Source organism: Equus asinus, chromosome 3 (genome assembly GCF_041296235.1).
Source record: "Equus asinus isolate D_3611 breed Donkey chromosome 3, EquAss-T2T_v2, whole genome shotgun sequence".
Lineage (NCBI taxonomy): Eukaryota > Metazoa > Chordata > Mammalia > Perissodactyla > Equidae > Equus > Equus asinus.
This window is the reverse complement of record NC_091792.1, coordinates 7,770,051-7,791,118: the sequence shown is the minus strand read 5'-3', so window position 1 is coordinate 7,791,118 and position 21,068 is coordinate 7,770,051. Positions and strand designations below refer to the sequence as shown.

Here is a 21,068-nt window from a genome sequence, read left to right as displayed (position 1 = left end):
GTGCTCTAGAACAAATGATTGTAGTCATTAGCAACATCTCTGCATCCTAAATCTCTTCTCTAAACATTCCTCTCAAACTTCTTACTCTAACTGAAACCTAAACCACTGCTTCCCTGAAATCTACTCAAATGGTAGATATTTACCCTTCACATCCCAATTAACCACTGGACTCGATGGAGCTGTACTTATGCTCCTGGCCCACCATCGCTCTTCCAAACTATTTCTTCTTCTCCTTTTTCATAAACTTCCAGATGATATCAGCCTATATCCTCTAGATCCCAGCTCTCATCCCTTAAAGATTTTACCTTCTAGTTGATTGTCATTTTCTCCAATATACATGTAGGTGATTTTTCCAAAACTTTGGACTTTCGGGTTCCTGACTTCCTCTCTGCCAATCATTTGTCATTTTCTCTACTTGATCCACTTTCTTCCATGGTCACACTCTAGACCTTGTCATTATCAGTATATAGTCTCCCTCCAGGATCTCAATTTCAAGCCTCCAATCCTTTGGCCACCATCTATTTTCTTGCCAATCTACTGATTCAACTCCAACAATCTCTGACAGCTAGAGTCTGTTCATCTTTTCGCAGTGCCCGCTTCTCTCCTCACTCGGCCTAAAGTTCATGCATAATCTTTATAATCATTTTATTCATTTCCTTGTATGCAAGGAATACATACAGTTTGTTTGCCTTCCTCTAGCTATCTGATAGATGCTGAGCTAAACCACATTCCTAGTTATATATAACTCTCCATCTGATCCCATGCCTGAATGTAGCTGCAGAAGAACATGCATACATGCTAACTGGTCACGATCCTTAAGTGGGCCTTTAATGCCACCTGGCAATCACACTCTGTTACCCTTAATCACTCTCTCCTTCACTCTCTTAGATGATTATTTCACATCTTCTCTCCTCGATCTCTATCACCTCCTCTCCCATCTTCACTCTCAGCTGATAACCTTGACTCATACTTCACTGAAAAAATAGAAGCAATTAAAAGAGAACTTCCACTCCACATCCAGCTCCCAGCACCACACCCACACAACTTCCTGCTCCTTTATCCACAAACCCTTCCATTTCCTGAACTATCCACGTTCCTAGCAAAGGCCAGTCTTCTCACTTGTGCACCAGGCCCCATCCCCTCTCATCTACTCAAGGACACCAACCAGCAATTCTCCCTTCTCTCTCTCTTGCATCATTGATTTTCTCTCCTCTGCTGATTTTTTTCTAGCAATGAAACAAAAATGTTATTATTTCATATTTTTTAAAAAAGCTTCTCTTGATTCCATTTCCTCTTCCAGCTACCTCCTCTGTTCTCTTTTTCCCTTTATAGAAAGAGTACTTGAAGTAGCATGTGGTCTGCCCATCATCTATTGAATCAACCCCAGTCAGACTTTCACCCACTACTCAGCTGAAAATGCTTTTATCAAGGCACCAGGTACCATGACATTACTAAGCTGCTGTCACTTCCTCAGCTTGTTGATCAACAGCATTTTATAGAGTTAATCATTTCCTCCACCTGAAAATAACTTTTGCTTGGCTTCCAAGACACCACACTCTCCAGATTCTCCTCCTACTTCTCTCGACACTCTTCCCCATCCTCCTTACTGGCTCCTCCTCATCTTCTTGACCTCTAAAAGCTGAAGCGCCCCAAGGCTCAGGCTTTGGACCTCTTCAATTTTTCATAAACACTCACTCTTTTGGTGACCTCATCCAATTTTATGATTTTAAATAACATTAACACTGAGGGCTCAAAAATACATCTCTCTGGTCAAAACCTCTTCTCTAAACTCCAGACTCACATCCAACTGCCTACTCAATATCTTGGGCATCAAATAGACAAATCAAGCTGAATATGTTCAAAACTCACCTGATTATTCCCTCAGATCTGCTTATCACACAGTCTTCCCCACCTCAGTTAATAAAACTTTAATTCTCATTAGTTTCCCTGTGACCCCAACCTTCATCCCTGACTCCTCTCTTTTGCTCTCATCCTACATTAAATCCTTCAACAAAATCTATCAGCTCTATCTTGAAGACAGATCCATAATCCAACCACTTCTCTCCATGTCTCCTGCCCGCTGCCCTAGTACATATAGGATGCCTCATCTCTCACCTGAAGCATTCCAGAGGCCTGCCTTCTTTCTGCCCGTGCTCTCTCACAAGTTAAGTCAGCTTCCATCACTTTTCTGCTAAAAACTCTCTAATCACTTCTCTTCTCACTCAGAATTAAAGCCACAGGTCTTAAAATAGCCTACAAGTGCTTCCCTGACCTGGGGGCCCCTTCTGCTCTGCCCCGACATCCTCCTTCTCTTTACCTCCCTCATCCTACTCTAGCTACGCTGGCCTTCTTTGCGGGCCTTGAGCACGCCAGGCTGCTCTCTCCCTGGGGCTTTCGCACATATCAAGCCTTCTTCTAAAATGTACCTCCTCCAAAAAGTGCAGGGCTTCCTTGCTCGGCTCCTTCAGGTCTTCTGGCCATCCTATCTAAAACGACACTCTGCGCCCCTTCTGCTCCTTCTGCTCCACTGCTGTATTTTTCTCCCTCTCACTTACTGCCATCTCTCCTTCTATATGTTTTACTTACTTCCTTGGTGACTGTCTCTCTCCTCTCAGGTTCTAGATTGTAAGCTGTTTGAGAGCAGAGTCTTTGCCTCTCTTATCACTGCTCCATCCCCCCAGCACCTAGGACAGTGCCTTCCGCATAGTAAAATAACAGCACACTTTTGAATAAATAGATGAACAAATGATGAGCCTGAGTTTATATTGGCAAAAGAATGCTGTGATTATAATATCTGAGATGAGTTAGGAAGAGTTGAGTGGCTGCCTGGGAGTTATATATTAAAATCCACATATTTCAGTCATAGAGAGCATTCCAGAGAATTCCCAGAAAATAAATTGTTCTCTGTTCCAATCTAAACCGCTGCAGCAGAGCACTTAAGAAGACAGTCTCAGAAATAATTTGCATGAAGCAACCCCTACAGAGCAAGGACTGGTGTTAATGCCCGGAAGAAAATTAGAGAATAATACAGTCTCCAAAGGCAAACCAGAACCAGACAGCTGCACCACCTTTTGCGTCTTGTAAATGAGGGGTCAATAATAAACACAGAGATATATAGCTCCATTATTTGTACATATATTTGTGCCTCATTTAACTGGTTAGAAAACAATACATAGTTCATTCCATATTCCATTAATTCCATGAATTCAATTCTCTGTTATTCCTTTTTGTTGCCATTAGAAAGTCCCAGGCTAACAGAATTGTTTTGGGCATTTTTAAAGAGAGGTCCAGACTAGATGGATCTAAATGGCATTTGTGAAAAAAAGACTTTAGTTTAACGCAACCCAGATAAACACTAATTGCTACCAAATTGCTACTAACATGATCTTTCCTATTTCATGACACAGGCTGTGTTAATACCTTTTATGTTCTGTCCTGCCTATTAGAACCAGCATCACTCTTGCTAAAGTGGAGGTTGAGAATCAATATCCAAAGATTACAGTATTATAATAAGGGTTACCATTCGCTGATATTTATTGAATGCTTGCTCTGTTAAGCATTTTGCAAACATCTAATTTAATCATCACAACAACCCTTTGACCTCAGTCTTGTTATGATCACTATTTCACAGCTGAGAAAAGTGAGTTTTGGAGAAGGTGATTGCCCAGGGTCACTCGGCTGGTAAGAGGATAAATGAGAATTTGGATTCCAGCACACACATTTTTAATGTGACCTCCAAAAATGCTTTTGTGGTCTGAGTCATAAGTATGTGAGCATATGCTAAAGTCATTGTTGGGTGTACCTTCTTGTTGCTAAAGGCCTGCAATTTGAGGAACATTAATCTTATTTGGAAAATGGTGCTTTAGACCTTGCCTTCTGTTTTTGAGAAACAGGATCTAATTGATAATTTTGCATTGCTACACCTTAGCGGCAAAAAGTCAAGACCAAAAATCAGGACAATTTAAGAACCGTTAACCTTTAGTGTCATATCTAGAATTACGTCCAATAAATGATAAGTGATACCCTTTATTTTGAAGTCACTGCAGTAGAACTAATAAATTTTATACATGGTGAAAGTATCTGAACTCTCTGAGGCTTTTATCGACTTGTAACTGGCTATAAATTTTTTATGAACAAGTTATAGAGTCTATTTTTAATGTCTGGAAGTTAACCTTGTTTATAACATTATTAGATTATGAAGAAATACTGCATAAGTAAGAGAAGCATGAGTAGACATTAGTTTCAGAAACAGGAAGCAAATGCTAAGATTTAGCCTCTTTTCTGAATGTACAAGAGATGATAAGATAAATAAATTACCACTTTGATCTTTTAAAGAAAATAAAAGTTAACAGATTTATAACCATTTTGGGAAGAAAACTGAAAACTTGAAGCTGGTTTTATTTTTTTTTTTAAGAATAATATCTTCTGCTAAATTTATGAATTTTTCCCATAGCCTTTAAATGATTAGAAGCCAAATGGTATTTTTGGATTAAATTTCAAAATTCTCATGGTAGTTATGAGACCAATTTTATGAAGAAAAAAATTTTCATCCAAATTTCAGTCTAAGGAATCTTAGCACGCCAACACAAGCGATATTTTTGGAAAGCCGGTACAGCCCAGACTGCCTTTCGTTGAGAAATAACAAGGTCTGGAAAGTCCTGGTTTCTATGTTACATGTCATAAAGCTCCCCAGAAACTCAGGCTTACAAGCAAAAGAGAGGATACTTTTTCTTCTCTGCTTTCATATGCCATCATAGCTTTGAGCTTTTACATATTTAGAAATAGGAATACTTTGACTTACCAGTTGCTTATTTTTCCCTCCTGGGTGTTCGGAAAATATTTTCTGTTCCCTATTCTATTTGACTTTTAGTAGTAATCCCGATGGTGATGCTCTTTGACTTAAAAGTTCCTCTAACTATCTACTATGTTAATCTAAGGATGAATAAAGATCTTTTTATATTAACAAAGGTAGATTAAAAATAAGATTTGAGCTTCCAGATAAAGGATACCACCACCGTACACTTTGAAGTGAAGCTCCGAATGTCTCAGGGAGATGTTCTGAAGTAGAGAAGATGTGGACGTGGGCGACAGACAGACCTGAGTGAGCCTGGGAACATCACTGAACTGCTCGTGGGCTCAGTTTCTGCATTTGTAAATTCGGGCGAATGCCTACCTCATGACATTCGTCTGCGCTGACTGACGAAACGTCACATGGAACGCCCCAGCAGGAAGTCTGATACATAGTAGCTAATTAGTTAACTTCAGTGACTTTAATTCCCTAATCTCTATTTAATGTACATTCTTGAATAGTAATAATAAAGGACCAATACGAGACAACAACATGTACCTACTGCCTAGTAAATTCAGGTGACTGAAGAGAATCAATCTCATATTTTGTGTGGAAGTCAATTTTAACTTTTTTTATTCTTGGTGAATTATACACAGTAATGACAATTAGAACACGTGCACTTTAGAAATTCCTTTCAGATTTCATAATTTAACCTACACTGCAACTCAATGATGTAAGCACTGAATGTATTGCTATTGTCCTGTTTTAGAAATTAGAAAAATGTCACTTTCTGAACTGGAATGATGTGACGAGAGTGGAGCTGGAACATAAACTTGAGCCTCTGGGCTCTAAGTTTTGTGTGGTTTCGTGACATCGTGTTGTCTTCTCACAGAAATAAATCTTCTTCCTTTTTATGATATGTTAGTGGACAGTTGGCCACTATTAGAAAAATATGTGAAGCTGCTAAAAACTTTCTGAGGTAACCCAAGAACTGAGGGTGGTCTGTAAAGCTGGTAAGAACTGAGTATTTACTGCTGAGAGACTATTTTTCCAAAAAAACCCCTAAGATCTTTCATACAATTAATACACTTGTTATACTTTAGGATGAAGTGGACTTAGTTTCACTTAGGTTAACTTCATTTTCCATGGGCTCCTTTTTTGGCATTATTTATCATAATTTTACCTAAATGAACTAATAATTTCACTGTCCATTCTCTAGCATACTGCAAATTTAGAAAGTTAATGAATTAACATTAAATTTGGGTAATATATAATAATACACTTTAAAAAACCTAAAGTAACATGTTAAAATTATAAAATATTTTATATTCAATTTCATAGGCATTTTTGGAAGATGTTCACATGTCCGTATGGGAATTTGGATGTTCTTTCTCTTTTAAAGTAACTAATGTACCTAAAGTTCAACTTGATTATTCAAAAGAGCACTAAAAACATGTCAAATAAAAAGATTTATAATGGAAAATAAGTTTGATAAGGAATGGAGACGCAGAATATGAAGATCTTATATATTGGGATAAAGGAATTTGGCTTTATTCCATAGGTCAATGTCAAAAACTACAAAGGGCTGGGATTTTATCTTACCTACAAGCTAAAAAGCTAAACTGCTACTGTTTCATGATGCTGAATCTAGGAGACATGGGTCTCCTAGGTCAGAGACAAAGGACTTTATAATTCACAGCAAAAGCAGTGGCTAAGTGTACCAGGTCCCCACACCTGCCTCCCAATCCCATGGGAGTGATGCAAGGGACAATGGTTGATGCCTACACATGCAGTGGGGTTATATTAAAGAAGAACACTGAACTTGGGGATTCACAGCTTTTACAATAAGCAGAAACAAGTCTATTTTTCATCTGAGAGGAGGTGTTATCTAATCCCTATTGCTCCCTGCAAGCACCACCCTCAGAAATGGCTCAGATGAAGTGCAATCAGGGCCTTTCATTCTTGTCACACCCCAAAGAATGTGCAGGGATTCTCAGGGTGACAGTAGATTGCCTTTCCCAACAGCAAGCAGCACTCCACATTTTTCAATGCTAAGAAATGCACTCCTCTAAAGGATAAGAAATATTGCCATCAGTGGCAATGCCTTCTATGCTGGAAATCAGCAGGTGGGAATTTGAGAGGAGAGTAAGTTTAAGTATGAGAAGATATTGGGGGACTATAGATTGAACATAACTGGGCTCCATATATTCCAGGATACAAACAGGCATTCTGAAGATGACTTAGAATCCAACAACGAAATTTACCTCTTGTTAACTTAAAATTAGCCAGGATTATTCACTTTCCAGTTCACTCAGTCAAACACACACACACACACACACTCACCATCAACATTTAGCACACTATAGTAAATAGTGGAGTCCGCTAGACACTTTAATTCATGGCGTAAAAATCTTCGTCAAAAATATAAAAATCTCAACATCCCTGGGTCCGAATAATATCCAAAATGTGTAATGTTGTCTAGTCATTATCAAATGGATGTGATGAATGAATAATGCAAACCCTTCACTTAAGCCCATAGTTTCAACCTCTTCCCATTCTAATCCATATTTTAAAACTAATTAAGAGAAAAAAGGATAAGTTTGATTTTATCCTCTTAGTTCTCTATCCCAAATTGTAATCAGTTACCCATGAGTAAAAGGCATACAGCAGAGAAGAAAAGAAGCCAGAGCCTGGAGAACTAGTTGATGATAAATGAGAAGTAAAACATCATTCTTGGTCAACATTCCAGCTAAGGGTGGCCAAAGTCACTTCACAGACAAAGCGGAATTCCATTGTTATTTTTGACCTATCTACTTTGCCAGCAAAGTTAGCTCTATATGCAAACGTCTGAGGCTTCAAAAGTTATTAAAGGCGAGAAAATGGACTTTCATAAGTCTCAGTGACACTTTAATAAATTCAACGAGGACAAAAAATAACTTTGGGCTGCTGTAATACATCTGTGGGTAACGAGTGGTTCTTCTTTGTCTGATACCAAGCCAGCTGCCATGCTCTCACCTGATTGCAGGTATTGATGTCTATGCCCCCCTTGAGATATTCCACGACTTTGTCCAGGTTGCCTGCTCTGGCAGCACGGAGGAAGCTTGCATTGCTGTCAGACTGGGAGAAAAAGAAAAGACTTTTAGTGAATTATTGATAAAACAAAGACACGTCGAAGACGAAAAGACAAGGATGATTATACTGCAAGGCAGAAAATATTTAGCTCCTAAAAATTTCAATACTGAGTTTAAACATTGAATAATGGTTCATAGTATAAGGTAGCAACTTCACAATATTTCTAGAGAGTTATTTAAGGATATTAAAGTCAATAGGAAATACACTCTATTAAAGAATGCAAATGAACCATTAAAATGAAAATAATTGCTACTGACTTATTCTAAATCTTCAGCCACAGTGGAAGACGAATTTACACTATCCCCATATCCACTGTGACCCTTTCGTTTTAGCTACAGGATGCTAGTGACTTTATACTGAGCCTAATGTCAAGCCTAACAGGAATCAGAAGACTAAAAGAAATGGGAGACGCTGGGTTTCTTCTTTCTCTCCTTCATTGTTTGGTTTTCAGATGAGTCTCAGGGAGAAGGCTGAGTAGGGGTCACTCGGCAGTCATCTGTCCTCATTAGAGGGGAATAACAGAAGGCTCCGAGGATGCTTTGAGGAAAGAGGATAGCACTACTTGGCAGGTGTGGACTGGGCTGATGCAAATTTTGTGATCCCAGTGATTTTGGAAAAACAAGATTAAATTTAAACAAGCTGACATAATACCAGACTAAAATGCCTTGGTAAAGATGATCACTCTTGATGTACACTGCTTTGTAAGTCCTTCTCTCTCACCTACTCCTTTCAAAATCTGATCCGGGAAGAATTGGCTGAATTTTCCCCATGGAAGGTCCTGACGAGAGCTGCTCGAGAGGCCCAGCGGCAGGCACCCTGCCCCTCCAGCTTGCTGCAAGAGCCTGACTTTCAAAGCTTAACACAATAGTGATGATAAACGTTTGTCAGGTTCTAAGACACTTGCATACTTTATAATTCTTCCTGTGATAGAATATCTGTTTAGAGAGAAAGCAGTAGCACGCAAGGGATGTCACTGCCCTACTAGGATGTGAGACAAGGTGTGAGGGCTCTGAACCCAACATTCTCCTCAGCAGGCCACACTGCCTCCCTCCCTCTGAGAACGCACTCAGCAGGGGCTCCTGGCACACTCTGTCAGAACTATTTATCACCACCGGTCACGATGCACAAAGATAGAAATGGAAGGACTTTCTCTGAGAGTCTCAAATATGGAATTACTTGATACTGTTAAAATGATTTACACATGGGAAGACTGAAAACCCTAGGACTAAATTAGCTCACATTTAACCGAAATACCACAATGGGTTACATGTTTACAAGTCAAAGAGATAACTGATGAAAAATTGAAGGGGATGCCTGAAATCTATACATCTGGAACTCATGCTGATTCCTTAGAAATGACTCATGGTGTGATTAATATCCCTCCCTCCCTGCACCACTCTGATGCCTCACTGTCGTCCTTCCTGAAAGCTGTGCCCGTGGCAGGTGCCCCGAGGGTATCTGCAATGCTGCAGGGACCCAATTGTGACTCATCTTTAAATGCCTAGTCTATGGAATTACTTTGCAGTTTGGGGCAAATTCTAAATTTCAGGGAGATTTTCCACCTTCAGTTTCTTGCTACAGCACTTAAAGGGGAAACATAATACTACTCACTATGTTATGTCAATATCTCACAGGAAATGTTATTTACCATAAGACAACAAAAATTAAATATTAGGTCACAGAAAGTTTGACAATATTATTTCCCATATATAGTTTAAAAAAATAAATCTATGTGCTATATCTTAACATTTGTGCCTAGAAAGTACTTCCAACTTGTATGTGAGGCATATTAATTATATGTGATATTTATTGAGTGTTTACTGCAAGCCAGGCACAGAGCTAAGTATGATATGTATAATATCATTAATGCTCACAGTAATACCATGAAGAAGGAACGATTATTATGCTCATGTAATAGGTGAGGAAACAAGTTTAGAAAGTTTCCAAGGTCATAAAACCATTCGGTGGAAAATCCACGATTTAACTCATGTTTATCAGCTTTGGAGCTAGTCTTATCTGCTCTTCTGCCTCACCCCTCCAAAGTGACAAGGCAGATGTTACTACAGATTCCTAACCTATGAGCTATAATCTATTTTGTTTCTGATAGCCATGGTTATCTGATGCCCTTGGTCTACATATTCACTCTGTAAATCATGGCACTTGCTAAATAGAGTGCTTCAGCTGGAGAGAGAATTCTCAGCTGACATCCTAGTCCTCACATTTATCACCCATCTATATACACCTAGAAAAATTAGGAGCTGGCCTGAGATAAACTACTTAGAAACATATTCATTTGGGAATGAGGAAAGAGGTGGTAAAGTACACTCTCGTGAAAAAACCAGTTGTCTGTCTCTCTGTACATGCCTAATATGATTAACCGTAGGACCTAAGATCAGGTTGCTGTATCTTTCTTGTAAAAAAAGAATGCCAAGAACAGGTAGAACAGAAGGAAGTATCTGACCCCAAAGGGATAAAGAGACACCCGGAGACACCACTGTGGAAGTTAAAGGGGGAGATGTTGGTCTGAAGGGAGCTGCAGACGTCACTGAGGAGTACCCAATAGACCCTCTCAGAGCCTTCTCTAGGGACTGGACGTGACATTAAGGACTGTTTTTGCTGTTACATAATAACATGTTTTCATCACTGGTTTTCTCTTTTCTGAATCAAACTTCTGAAAAGTAGATGCAAGTCAGAGACTTACAGCCAGTCCCTGAAATTTTAGCAAAAAATGTTCCCACTGTTCTTGAGGGGCTGGACCCAATGGAACTGTGACATCTGAGCCATCCTGCCAGGGAGCTCTTCAACAGCTGAGTCACAGGAGATTTCATAGTAGATTTGCTATAAGTTGGATTCTTCTGGAAGCATGGTAAGAGATTTAGTTTTCCCAAAGTGAGAAAATGCATTCAATGAAAGTGTGATTATAAATGGTTCATGAACATGGGTTTCAAGAACAAAACTAAAATGAGACTTCAAAATTTAAGTACAGATATTGACATTATTGAAGGTCAAAAGTATAGATGTGCACAGAAATATATATTCTTCTCTCCCTGCCCCATAGACGCATTTACACACTATGCTACAACGAGGTCAATCTGGGATTAAAGCTCTTGACACAAGAGCTTAGGGTAAACAGTAGTCGATCTGGTTATCTTCGATCAACACAGAGATGAAAGAGGATTGAGAAACTCATGGTGAGAGATGCAGCAATTTTGACCATGCTGTTTCCTTCTGAGCGTGAGAAAAGTCAGAATTTTAAAGTGAAGTATAAACAGGGGGAAAAGCAGGCTTTCAAAATAGACTCTTGTCTCCTGGCTCAACCAGGAGATTTCACACATAAAAAGCACAATAAAGAGAAAATGAGGCAAGAGCAAGTCCTCTGGAGAAAGTGTCAGATGAATATAAGACTGCCCTCTTCCTGCTCTGCCGTTCTGTGTCCCTAGGACTCTCAATCCTAAAACCAATTGTACTGATGCCTGCAAAGTCGGACCCTGGACGAGGAATTCAAACACTGAACCCCATGTATTTTAATCTGCAACAGATGGATGACATTAAAACTTGCCCCCTTTACAACCCTAGTGTGGCATCTCAAGCTAAGAAAGAAAAATTTCCTCTTAAATTCTTCTTGACACTGGTCTGTACATTTTTTTGTATCTGAATGTTAGAAAAACAGAATACTTTCTTAGCACCCAGCAGGGTGGACATGAAAGGCACAGAGGAATGTGCATTCACAGAGCTACATTATATCCCAAAGGAATGCTTCCCCAAAGGGTCTAGGAATCCACAGGGCTCCATTTTAAAAAAATTCTGTGCATTCATTTCAATAATAACCTAATAAGGAAAATATAAGCATGTTCCAGGTCATCTAGATGGCTACCATTTAACTGAGTACAACCATGCAATTCTGGTATTTGACTTTGTGTTTATAATTCAGTGCATAACAAGCGAAGTATAGATGACATATAGATGCATGATATGTACAAAGTTTTACCGTGGTACAGAGAGTGATCAGAGAATCTGGTCATCATATGTGGCAGGATGGTAGAGACATGACGAGCCAAAAGAACCTGACTACAGGGGGCTGACCCATGACCGAGTGGTTAAGCTCATGCTTTCTGCTTCCGTGGCCCGGGGTTCACTGGTTTGTATCCTGGGCGTGGAACTACAAATCGCTCATCAAGCCATGCCGTGGCAGCATCCCATGTAGAAGAACTAAAATGATTTACAACTAGGATATACAACGTTGCCTGGGGCTTTGGGGAGGAAAACAAAAAGAGGAAGATTGGCAACAGATGTTAGCTCAGGGCCAATCTTCCTCACCAAATTTGAAAAAAAAAACACAAAAGAACACAGTGCACAGTAATCAGCAGCAGCACATTAAAGCTGCAAATAAACATGAGGCTCTGTGTTATCTTTGTATGGTCCAACTTGCACCGACCATTAGCAGTGAGTGTACTAGAAAATCCACAGGGAAACATTTTTCAGCTCCCATTTTAGCTTTTAACGGATTAGGTATACATCTCTACCACAACACTAATTTCACCTCCAAGTAAATAAACAGAGCTTTAAGCAATTATCAAATGGCATGCCATTAAAATTGACATTAGCAAATTTCTCTGATAGCTTTCAGTCTTATAATTCTGAAGTAGGAAACAAAATCTTAAACATATTATAATGGTTTGTACAACATGCTAACAAAAAAAGGTTTTCTTTATATGGTTTCCCTTGAAGTCAAATTCAGAAGCATATTAAATTACAGAAATCGGAGATTAAATCTTTTTACTGTTAAACCCATTATCTATGATTTAGTTTTAGACAATTCTATCCATACTATTAGGTTGGTGTCATTTATTTGGATAATACTAATTTTGTAGTTTCATTTATGCTTAATTTGTAAAACTTTCTTTTTAGTGGTGGTCTAAGATTTTAAGCAGTTTTATGTAGTTTTATCTTTACATTTAATTAACACTACAACAAAAATAACAACACCAGAGGTCATGAACTTTGTTTATACTTTAAAAGAATGGATACATCATTCCAGTCTAAGAAGCACTCATGCGACGGTGGGAGTCAGTCAGCCGTCCTCCCAGCCCAGAGAGAGTGTGGCAGAGCCCCTCTCTTCACTGTCCCTGGCTTATAGCGCGCCTGCCACCAATATCTGCTGACTGATGAGCCCTAAGGAAAACACATGTTCCTTGTGGAATTTGAAGAATTTGTTTATTCTCTTAGGACGCAGTTTTTGCTTCGTAAAAACAGGGCCACTTACCTTCCTACCCTGAGATCCACATTTTTATAGCAATACAAAATAAATAAAATTTACCAAAATAAGTTGAGGGGAAAAACTTTAATATGAATATCACGAAATATGGAACATTTCTATAGTTCCCTGGGTCTTTCCTAGGAATGTGGGATAAGGTAAATCCACGTTCAGCAAATCGTGAGTTGCATGATCTCTGGTGTTTGTGGGTCTCAGTTTCCTTAGCAAAAATAAATGTACTTTATAGAGTTGCTGGAAGTATTAAATACAATGATTTGAAGGTGCTTAGCCCAATGACAGGCACAGAGGACACTTACTGAGTTTGTTTTATAATTGTGGTTTTTCTTGCAAATCATAAATGCAAAAAACAACAGCAAATCAAAGCACAGATGCACCCACGTGATCTTTTTAAAAATGAAGGTTGCTACCAGAGGACCAGAGTATTTGAAAATACTCTGATATTTGCAGGTGCAGGAGGACAAAGAGCTGGGTGTGTGTGGTCTGTCTCCACCAACGAAGATTTTACAAAGCACTCTCTGTGATATATCAATGCTTTTACTTAAATAATCATACTTTTGCCGGATTGTTTAAATAATTTAGCTCCTCTAGTAGTTCCAATTGTTATTATTATCTTGTCATAAAACAGAAATTTAGGGGCAAATGAGTACTGCACACTAGATGTACTGGAACTTTTTAAAAAGAATTCCACAAGTTGCCCTCCTCCAGTTAGAACACATAAACGACAGGTAAAACACCTTACACCACAAAATCCCACTTGATAATTTCCGTTCAGCCGCCACTAATAACAAAAACTGCTGTAAAGTAAAAGTTTGTTCACTTTAGTTCAAACATGCAGACTAACACACATTTTCAGGTTCACTTCAATCGGTCTTTAGATGGCCACTAAATGAAAAATACTGACAGATGCTCTAATACTTAAAGAGTTAATGCAGCTTCCCCACAGATTATTTACTCCAGCAACCTATGTGCTAAGAAAATTGGTTTAGATATAGGCGTTCATGTTTTTCCTTTTAAAATATTATCTAAGATACTTATTAACAAATAAAATTGAGAATTGGGATCAGAACAATGTCTAAGTTTAACTAAACAGATAAATTATGCCTGAATATTTTAAGCAAATACCTTTTTGTTATGCAAGATCACTTGAAATGATATTTTTATAAAACAAGGATCTTTATCTTTATTACATTTTGACATTGATTTCCACTAGCACACTAAATTATTTCACTCATCATGCTTTCCCTAAGATTATCATCCATGAAATGTAAAAACTGCCTACAGCATACCAATTCCATCCTTTTCAAAGCATTATTTGCAATCCTCTATTGAGATTTGTGACTCCCTTGTACAATTCTTATACTTTAAAAGAGAGTAAAACTGGAATATTACACAACAATGGGAATAGGAATGAATGAACCATATCTATATGCAACATCAACAGCTCTCACAAAAATAATACTAAGCAAAATAAGTCAGACCCAAAAATGGACATCCTTATGATTCCATTTATCAAGGCTCAAAAACTGGCAAAACTAATCTGTACTGTTAGAAGTCAGAAGTTTCTGGAAAGAGGCAGAAAATGGAGTCTGGTTGCTGGAAATTTTGTAGTTTTGCTTTCTAGTTCTGGGTGTTGTTAAATGGGCATGTAAACTTTGTGAGAAATATCAAATGAATATTATAATTTATGCATTTTTCTGTTTGTATGTTATAATTAAATGAAATGTTTACTTAAAAAAGATGGTGACACTGAAAAATAAGTTCCTAACTTATACAATGGTGACAAAAATCACTGAAGAGTAAATAGATGAAAACCTTAGTACTCAAAAGCAGTATCTTTTTCTCACAGTGGAGACACGTTTTCTAATGCTGACTATTCATATTATGCAAGAGTTTTAATGAAAATTATATTTGCATATATTTAAGGTACTACACAGTCTAAGAGACAACACAAACTACTAAATATCACAATTTTATTCTTTAACTGAAAAGAAGGGTTGCTAAGTCAAATTCTAGAGCATCTTTTCTTAGTTGCTCTGACGTCTATGAGGCTTTGTAATTATAAAAACTGCATGATTCTACTTGATCATACATTAATTATACTATTCATTTGGCATTAGTGAAATTTACTCCACTTCTCTTATCCTTTGTCCAAATTGTACGAATAATACTCCTCTGATATTCAAAATGTTTACTACCAATCCAGGAAGACCAGATTTGGTTCAGAGATCTCAGTTGTTAAATCTTCTAGGATAAACATAGGTGAAGTAAGTTGTTTGAGACAATTTTATATCTGAAAAAATTTTTGTATACTTATGTTTCTCTGACACTCACTTTTCTGAAAACTTAGTCAAATATTAATAATGTGATGATATGCTTCCTCAATGAATTAGAATTACTACCACAAGAACACAAAAAACCTAAACTAGTAGGAACAGAAACTCTAAACCAGGAAAGACAATCATGATGTACATTTGATAATTTTTTTTGATGAATATTTTATAGTTTAAATTCACTACATGATAATGAAATTTTCAAAAGTGTTTATATATATATATTTTAAAGAATTATTGAGCAGAAGGAATATGAATTTCCCAGTTAGCATTTCATGACACAGTAGAAGTCTGACGTGAAAAGTGACCATTTTGCTCACATTAGTTTGGCTTTATAAAATATTTCTATAACTAGGCTCATTACCAAGATACTTATTACAATGAGATGCATTGAAACTTTCACTAAAATGGGAACTTTTACAAAGATTCGTGGAAACTTTCTTAAGCGTTTATCATTCTCAGTTTCCTATCGAACTTCATGGTGAATTGAAAATCTAAGAAACTTCTCACAAGGTAGAAAATCAAAAGGTTTTGATTGCTTGTATTCTAGGCATATGTTCTGCCTATGATTCTGAAACACCTGCGGAACTCAAAAATTCCATCATCAGATACAAAATGTCAGAGCCAGCCCTGATGGCCTCGTAGTTAAGTTTCAGCGCTCTCACTGCTCTGGCGGCCCGGTTCATTTCCCGGTTGCAGGACCACACCACCCGTCTGGCAGTTGCAGTGCTGTGGCAGCAGCTCACATTGAAGACCCAGAAGAACTTCCAACTAGGATATACAACTATCCAGTGGGGCTTTGGGGAGAACAGAAAAAATAGAGTAAGATTGGCAACAGATGTTAGTTCAGGGCGAATCCTTCCTTGCAAAAAAAAAAAAATCACTAAAAAAAAAGTCAGTTTTTCCTGAATTTAAATGGGAAAATGGTAAGTTTGCAGATGGAAATATTTGTGGCTCATTTCACAAATTTACAAATCTCTACCAAGAAAATCAGAATAATAAGAGAAACATTTTGCTATAGTTATAGGTGAGATGTAAGATTAAATAACTTGAGATTCATCTTAAAAACTTAAATGGAAGAACATTGCAATTGAATTCTTCTGATTTTTTCAAGTGATGAGATACACTTTGAGAGGCCTCAATTACATGAACAGATTTAAGACATTGCTGCTTCAGTTCAGTAAGTACTTTAATGATTGCTTTGGCTATTAAACTATTTATCAAGGGTTAATATTTCTTCCTAAAGAGCCTATCATCCTCCAGAGAATGATATGTGACTAGGAGACCAGGATGCCCCACTTTTGTTACTGGTTCCTCTGGGTGTAGAGGTATCTTATAATATCATTGTTTAATTCCACACACAACCTCTAACACTAGGGGCTGCTTGAACTGATGTATTTGAAAAGTTCTGCTTATTTTTTTATGTTCAAAATGCTGACAGTGCAATACCAAGCAAACTATTCTACAAATCCTATACCAAATATTATAGTTTTCCCATAAAATTTCCTAATATTTTCAATAGCTAAAGTAACAAGGATATCTGCATTTAACATGTTAACAATAAAAATAATGAAAATAATTGAAAACTTAGAGCTCCACAATAGAAGTTTAATAATCCACACCACATCTATAAATGATTGAATTCTAAACAGTTCTCTATCACTGCTTTGGGATCTCCAACTGGTATTAATTGTGTGTAAAATAATGAAAACTTATTTTTAAAACAATCTGTATCCAAGACCTAATCTCTTTCCTAATTTCCAACTAGCTGGACATCTCTGTAAAATGTTCTGCCAGTATCCTAAACTCAACATGCCCCAAATGAATATGGGTCAAAACATGGAAGAGCTTATCAAGCTTTTATGTACTGTTCACAAATTTCCAAAGGAATTTCCTTTTGGACTGTCACTGATCATAAAAAAAGTAGGTTTTATAAATGAATAACAACCAACTATAATAACATCTGGGTCAGGAGAAAAAAGAAAAAGCTTTTGATATAATTGGTAGGAACAGTTTATTGAATTCTTTCATTAAGGGAGCTTCTCTACACAAAACTCTTTTCATTCCCTGACTAATCAGCGTGTTAAAATATTACAGGACATTTTGAGGGGAAAGATATATTAGAATTCATCCCACTGCTATACTTAAGGTCAGGATAAATAGACCTGAATTAGGTTTTAGTCTCCCTTGAAGGCCTTTAGAACTGTCAGGATATGAAAAAACAAACCCGAACAAGTGAAAATATCTTTCATCAATTTTTTATTAGTGAGGCATCCTACAGTGTTAATTTACTATTGCCCCCTTGAGGTAAGCATCGCATTTTTATCCCCATTGGTCTGATTATTCTTCATCTTCAGACCATCTGCTCTGAGGCAGACATCACTCAAACAGAAGCAGCTTCGTGACAGAGCATAGACGAGGTGCTGACCCCACCTTTATGGACAGCACACACTACAAAGTAGATTGCTTCTTAAGCACTGAATTATTCAGGATTGAAAAAAAAAAATGCATTCTTGCAATGACAGCTTCACAATGTCTTCTTTTATAATATGACCTCTATTTTCAAAGAACTTGCATATATTTTTCTGTCATGATACATATCCTTACATCGTTGATTTTCGTGGGGTCTGTTAAGATGCATATGGAAATATAGAAGGGCTTTTTGTTTACAACAGCCTGGAGTACATCTGTAAGTGTCAGTCAGACTGATTTTTCCAGGGAGTATCACTTAATTATAGCTTATCAACCACACACCATGACAACCTGACTCTACTTGTTTAAATGCAATTCTGAACTCATTTATACCATTTTCAAAAAAAGATCAAATCAGAGAAAATGCATAAGTTATTCAAATATTTTATTTTCATTTTTTTAGTAAAGTTCTACAATATTAATATCCACTCCAGAATAACATAGGAATTCAAATTCATTACATTCTGCATCATTTGTTGTCCAAAGACAATATTTTAATTTTCTAGGAACAATAAACCCAAGAAATCTGTTTGTGCCGCCCTTGAAGTTTCTATTTTTTGGGGGAAATCTTTCTAATTATCAAGTGTCGGGAATTTCAGCATGATAATTATGTTGTTTATTAGAAATAATTTGTGTGTCTCTAGTCCCTTTCATTAAACTATTACGTTCATTGTCATCTGTAAGATCACAAGGGCTCATCTTTCTAATGTGCATATAATTTTTGAGAAGTTGTTTATTTACCCCATTCTCCAAAGTATGTGGGTTCCAAAAGGGCATGCACAGCTTTTAGTCTCTTTTGAACATTTGTGTTTATCTACATGGACAGTGAGTGCAAACAATGAACTTTAGAAGGTGAAATTCCAATCCTAATTAAGTCAGCATTATGCTAAATGTAATATATAAAATTATTTTTACATCCATTTCCTGATCTCCATCATGCTGGCCTTGTGGTACACAGCAGAATGTCAACAAACTTTTTAAAATTAAATTTAAAAAAACTCTAAAGAATATGTAATATGCATACCGTATAAGAAGGAAATCACGTTCCAGTTTGACTCACTGAAAAAATTACCGAAAAGATCTATAGTTGTTCCTGTCTAAATGTGTACATATTGGAAAAATCATAGCTTCAGTTTGGAAAAAGTGGAATAAATTAGTCAAACAACAGGTTATTTTGACAATAAATAGTTAAAATATTTAACCAGTCCTTTGCAACAATTTAGTTGAGAGTCAGACAAATACTTTTGAAGCACTGTGTGCCAAGCACTATGTTAGATCAAGGAAGTGAATGTAGAAGAAATAAACATGATCCATCCCCTCAAAAGACTTTAAGATCTGCATTAAAAAATAATTTCAGGGGCCAGCCCCATGGCCGAGTGGTTAAGTTCGTGCACTCCACTTTGGCGGCCCAGGGTTTCTCTAGTTCTCATCCTGGGCGCAGACCTCACACTGCTCATCAGGCCATGTTGAGGCGGCGTCCTACATAGCAGAGCCAAAAGGACCTACGACTGGGATATACAACTACATAGTGGGGGGCTTTGGGGAGGAGAAAAAAAAAGGCAACAGATGCTAGCTCAGGTGCCAATCTCTAAAATAAAATAATAACGTCAGCTGCAATATGGTCCATGAATTAGAAGGGGCAAAAGTGGATCCAGAGAGATCTATTTAGAGGCAGTAGTCCAAGCAATAGATGCTTGCTTTTTTTTACAAACATATTTTATATTTAGATATAGAATAGGAACAGCAATATAGTGTTTGATAAAGTTGCTGGTGGAAAGTCAGGTGGAAAACATAGCAGGCACAGGGAACAGAAGATGCAACGTCACGGTGTTGTGAAAGAACGTAGTGTGTAGGAAACTGTAAGTAATTCAGTTGTATGTGAATTATAACGATCATGTTGGCAACAAGAAGTAAAATTCTGAGAGTCAGGCAGGGCCCGGACCATGAATATTCTCGTATGCCGTAATAAGAAGATTGAGTATTATCCTGTAGGTGAAGGGACAGGAAAAGCCAAGATCAGATGTTGTTTAAAAAAAAATCCCTCTGGAACACATGGAGATGAGTTAGAGGGGGAAGAGAAGGCAGTTGGTGAGACAATTTGGGATACTATTGCAATACCCCTGGTGAGCAAGGTCGTCAGGGACAGCAATATGGGAAAAGAAGTGATTTATCATATATGTAGGGAAAAGAAGGTATAAAACTGGGGGAAATTGAATTTGAGGGTTTATGGAAAAGAAGAAATTAAAGAAAACTTGGAGACGTCTAGCTTTGGCATGTAATGAGTGACGCGTCTGACCTGGAATCCAGGGGAACAGAAAAACCCTAAAATTGGAGAGAGCACAATAGTTTTGGACTGATTAAATTTGAAGAGCTATTGCTGCACAGTAGTGTGCTGAAAATGCAAGACTAAGAAGTCCAGGAGAGAGTGTGGACAAAGACACGGGCCACAGAGCAACTTTCACTCCTTACCGTTTCTCTGTCCATAAAACTCCTAGGAATCGGGAAATTCACCCATTAACATCTTGCATGAGATGCCAGGAAGTGCTGTTAAATAGAAATTGCAGTATATATATATATACTGCAGTACATCTGTACATTGCAGTATGTATATACAGGTACATACATATATACATATGCATATGTATATACACGCAGTATGCATATATGTATATATATACATACACACACATATATATGAGATATATATCAGTGAGACTGAAACAGAATTCTGTACAAGAGGTGTCTCATGAGCTCAGAATACTGATATCATGCAGCTGACATTTTCCCCTAAGACCCGGGCACAACTGAGATATCGCTTATATCCTCAATGGATGTGACCTGCTGTAACTTTCTAAATTTACCCTTGTGCTTTGAACTGCAACCATCAAGATGGTTTGAGCAATTCGATTCTAACTCTATACAAGGTATGCAGCTTATGAAATTTTACACTGAAATGTAAAAGATAGGATGGAAAACCGGCTAAAAAAATGTGTAATTGATTAATTACAGTACATGACACACGGCAGTGGAAAAAAGATTAGCGAATCAAGTATTGGTAGCTTGCACTGCC

General features: G+C 37.5%; 1 protein-coding gene across 50 annotated transcripts in view; it reads right to left on the bottom strand.

The window, feature by feature from the left end:
• The window catches only part of ANK2 (ankyrin 2), a 627,576-nt gene that overhangs the window by 186,416 nt on the left and 420,092 nt on the right, over positions 1–21,068 (bottom strand). For all 50 annotated transcript variants that reach the window (XM_070504610.1, XM_070504620.1, XM_070504623.1 and 47 more), the window contains one exon: positions 7,805–7,906. In XM_070504610.1, coding sequence (XP_070360711.1) covers positions 7,805–7,906 — 102 coding nt within the window. The remainder of the gene's footprint in view (positions 1–7,804; positions 7,907–21,068) is intronic.